At 26.9% G+C, this 3,800-nt stretch overlaps 2 protein-coding genes across 2 annotated transcripts in view; one reads left to right on the top strand and one right to left on the bottom strand.

Annotated features, from left to right (window-relative positions):
* Positions 1 to 1,889, top strand: part of LOAG_17300 (hypothetical protein) — a 4,086-nt gene extending 2,197 nt beyond the window's left edge. The window contains exons 3-5 of the mRNA XM_020449960.1: positions 891 to 1,030; positions 1,347 to 1,415; positions 1,753 to 1,889. Coding sequence (XP_020306441.1) covers positions 891 to 1,030; positions 1,347 to 1,415; positions 1,753 to 1,830 — 287 coding nt within the window. The 3' untranslated portion in view covers positions 1,831 to 1,889. The remainder of the gene's footprint in view (positions 1 to 890; positions 1,031 to 1,346; positions 1,416 to 1,752) is intronic.
* Positions 1,890 to 3,392: 1,503 nt separating this feature from the next.
* Positions 3,393 to 3,800, bottom strand: part of LOAG_17301 (tubulin alpha chain) — a 6,785-nt gene continuing 6,377 nt past the window's right edge. The window contains exon 9 of the mRNA XM_020449961.1: positions 3,393 to 3,601. Within this exon, the coding sequence (XP_020306442.1) occupies positions 3,551 to 3,601 (51 nt within the window). The 3' untranslated portion in view covers positions 3,393 to 3,550. The remainder of the gene's footprint in view (positions 3,602 to 3,800) is intronic.

The following is a 3,800-nucleotide window of genomic DNA, read 5'->3' on the forward strand; positions in this document are numbered from 1 at the left end:
ATTAATTATTATTATTATTATTATTATTATTATTAATTATTATTATTATTATTATTATTATTATTATTATTATTATTATTATTATTATTATTATTATTATCATTATTTATTATTATTATTAATTATTATTATTTATTTTTATGTTATTATTATAATTATGAGCATTGTTAATTATTATTGGAGCAATATTAGAAGTTTTTTAAAAAGGACGGGTTTTCAAGCTTCTCACTCTATTTTTTTTTCTCTTTAATTATTCCATCCCTTCTTTTTACGTTCTTTTCACTTTATTAAAAAGACGTAAAAGGTAAATAATGGCAAAGCTCGACAACAAATTAATACATGATGAGGTGAAGATATTGCTATTACATTGTTTTATGCAGCATTTATCTCTAAATTCATCGCAAGCCAGCCATATTTGGATTGGATGATGGAAAAGAGAGAAGAATTATTATCAATAAACATATTATTATTCGCTTTGCCTATTTAATATTTTAAGCCCCAATTTTTTAGATTTGATTTTTTTACTTGGCATTGATGTAACATATTTTTAGGAAGGGAAAATGGTAAGGGATATATTGGGTAGAATGATGAATCGTCAACATTTTATCTTATCTTTCGCAATTTTTGTTTTTATTATTTTGAGGTTTTAAAATATTGATTACTCAAGTTTTAAGCCCAAAACCAGAGTAAGAGTGAAGGTAAAACTTCGGACCAAGACTATGTCCTTCTGTCTGTCTGCTTTAGCAAATTCATTTCTTCTTTTTCCTCTTTGACATGGAATTTTTTTTGCTTTTTTTTTTTGTTTCCTCATTGAATTTAATTTTTTTTGTTTGATTTTCAATTTCCCGTCTTTTTTTTTACTGAAATTTAAAAAGAAAAATGTTTTCAAGGTGTTGGAACAGCTCTTTGCGGGAAAGAAACAGCAATGGCATGTACTACAGCTGTAGAAGAGTTAATTGGTGAACATTATAATCAGCAGCTGATGGAATTACTTGATGATGATCCCATAGATCATGCTGATCTTCTGAAAGTCAATTGTTTCTCATAAATCTATATTATCATACCTGCGGTACTGCTATTGTAGTTCAAATGATTTGAATTGCATAGATATGGATTCAGATGATGTACTTTTTGAAAAGCTAATAGATACACATCTCAGAAATCACTTTACCTTTTTCATACCATTAAACTGATCAAAAGTCAGTTTTGCATGAATCTTTTTTTTACTACTAACCGATTACAAAATAAAAAGAAAATTTAAACTTCACTGGAGTAAGGAATGGAGAAAAGAAAATTTTAGAGTTTAAAATTTCGAGAAATTCTTTAATTTCCAATTAATGTTGTAGATTTTGACAAAACTACGTGATGATGAATTACATCACTACGATATTGGGGTTGAAAATGATGGACTAAAGGTATAAATATTTTTTTAAATTTTTTACATTTTTTTTTTACATTTTTTAAATATTTCTCAAATATTTTTTAGATATTTGTTAAAATTTGTCTAGATTTTATGCTTTGGAAAGAATTTCATTAAAAAAAAAATTATTTCAAGACAATAGCAGTTGTAGTAGTAATAATAGTAACAAATCACTTTTTTTTTCAAATTTTCTGCTGTAGAATTTTCCTGTCTCAAAATGCGAACATGAAATTTACGAATGGATAATAATGATAATTTATGTTTTGAGAACATTTTTACAAATATTTCTTTTTTTAAAAAAAAAGATGAAAGCATTGGAACTATGGTTGCAGGCACCACAATATGAGGCGTTGAAATGGATCATTCAAACTGGTTGCAAAGGAGCTATTTGGTTAGCTGAACGAATGTAAATAATAAAAGTAATTATTATGATGCAGGAATTTCGTGTATTATTTCATGAACAATTATCATCACTATATTTCATCTACGATTTTAATTAAATGATGGATTAATTAATATAAATGGTTGAAAACTCGGAAATAATTGATTAAATCATCGATGAATTAGAATATATGGCTTGTATATCGTAGAATAATTTTCGAAAAACTGTTGTTCTATTTGGGCGAAAATTTTGGACATTTGTAAATAATCCATCCCTTTTCTTGACAAAGTGATAGGCTAATAATTAGCATTATTTGAAGCGATATATCATATTCATGTCTTTTTTCCTTTGTCGTTCATACAAATTAATAGCCTTTTTTCTATTTCCATTAGGCCTTTGTTTTCCACCACCGTTAGGTTTTATTAGGCCTGGAAAAGCTGATTTATTTATAATTAACAAAGTTAACTACATCTGTCTTCCATTTTTACTACCTGAATTTTTACAAATGAGAGAGCAGGGGCTTTATTCGGAATAAAATTTCAATTTGTAGGGAAGTTTACTTCCGCAGAAACATTCTTCCGGTCATTTCCTTTCACGTAGACTTCCAAATGGAAGTTTGACCTTTTTATGTGCGTTTTTTAATAATTAAATTTCGGAAAATATCGGATCCAAACTTTTATACACTTCGTTTTTTCAAGTTGATAGGAAATCAATTTTTTTTACACTGTAATAGTAATCTCATCCTAAATTATCAGTATGATGGTGATATTAGCTCTTGGTTGTAATGTAGGATGACGACAATGTTTTGTGTTTTGTATGAATAATTAATATTGAGAATAATTATAAATTGTAAGTCTTTACCCCTATCATTTCACGGAAAAATGAAAAATGCTTTTGAATTTCCAAACTTTCAAACAATACCGTAATTTGAGCTGTCATTCACTTTTATCACATTCATCGCTAGTTTCATCCTGGCATTGAAAAAGGAACAAAAGGTCATCCGCAATCACTGCTGAATTATTTCCTTCTCTTTTATTTGCAAAATTTGAATAGAATAATGAATATTTTATTACAGCGGATCCATAATTACTGATAGTTTTTCAAAAGCACAAGCAATGCATTGGCTGATAGCAACAACAATTAAATTTGATGAAATGGTGAATTTTAAATGAGTAAATTAACATCTTCCATCTGTTGCAAATCATGCGATGTTTCACAAGCTCTAAAAATATTCCATCTCACTCGTTATCCCTTCATTTATATTTATCAACTAGAAAAACCAACTTCCATATTCTCATCATCAATTTTTTTAAAAATGGTTATAATTATAAGTAATTTTTCCATTTCTTGCTGGTATAATCTTAGATAATTTTAAAAAAAAAGTTACAATGAACAGAGAAGGAATAATATTTCTTGAAAATGACATGGTATTAAAGGGTAAAAAGTTGGGGAAAATTAGGAATTTCAAAAAAAATAAGCAAGATTTGGAAAAGGAATGTATTATATATGCGAAATAATGGACAAATGGAAAGCAAAAAAATTATAAAAATAAAAATAATTCGAAAATAAACAAATGAACCAAATGCTTGACCGACCGATTGATTTTTTTCTTCAGCAATGATAGCAATTATTAATTAGTAGAGTTAATAGTTATAGCAAAACAGTATGAATTTGCATGTGTATTATGGCAGTAAAAATAGTATATGGATGTTTTTTATTCCCATGATAAGTTCCATTTCTCATCTCTTTCAGTATTCATCTCCTTCTTCGCCAGCATCTTCCATTGAATCAACACCAACCTAAACATTTCTATATTTGTTTAGAAAGATATGAAGTTAAGATATTATGATTACAAGAAATTACAATAATTGTATAACTTCTTTACATTATTATTATCTTATTTAGCATTGAAAATATAATAATAATACCAATAGTAAAAGTAGTAGAAGTACAGATAATACAGGTATCTACAAGTCAATAATAGTGATTTAATAATTA

The sequence above is a fragment of the Loa loa genome (genome assembly GCF_000183805.2).
Source record: "Loa loa unplaced genomic scaffold supercont3.59, whole genome shotgun sequence".
Lineage (NCBI taxonomy): Eukaryota > Metazoa > Nematoda > Chromadorea > Rhabditida > Onchocercidae > Loa > Loa loa.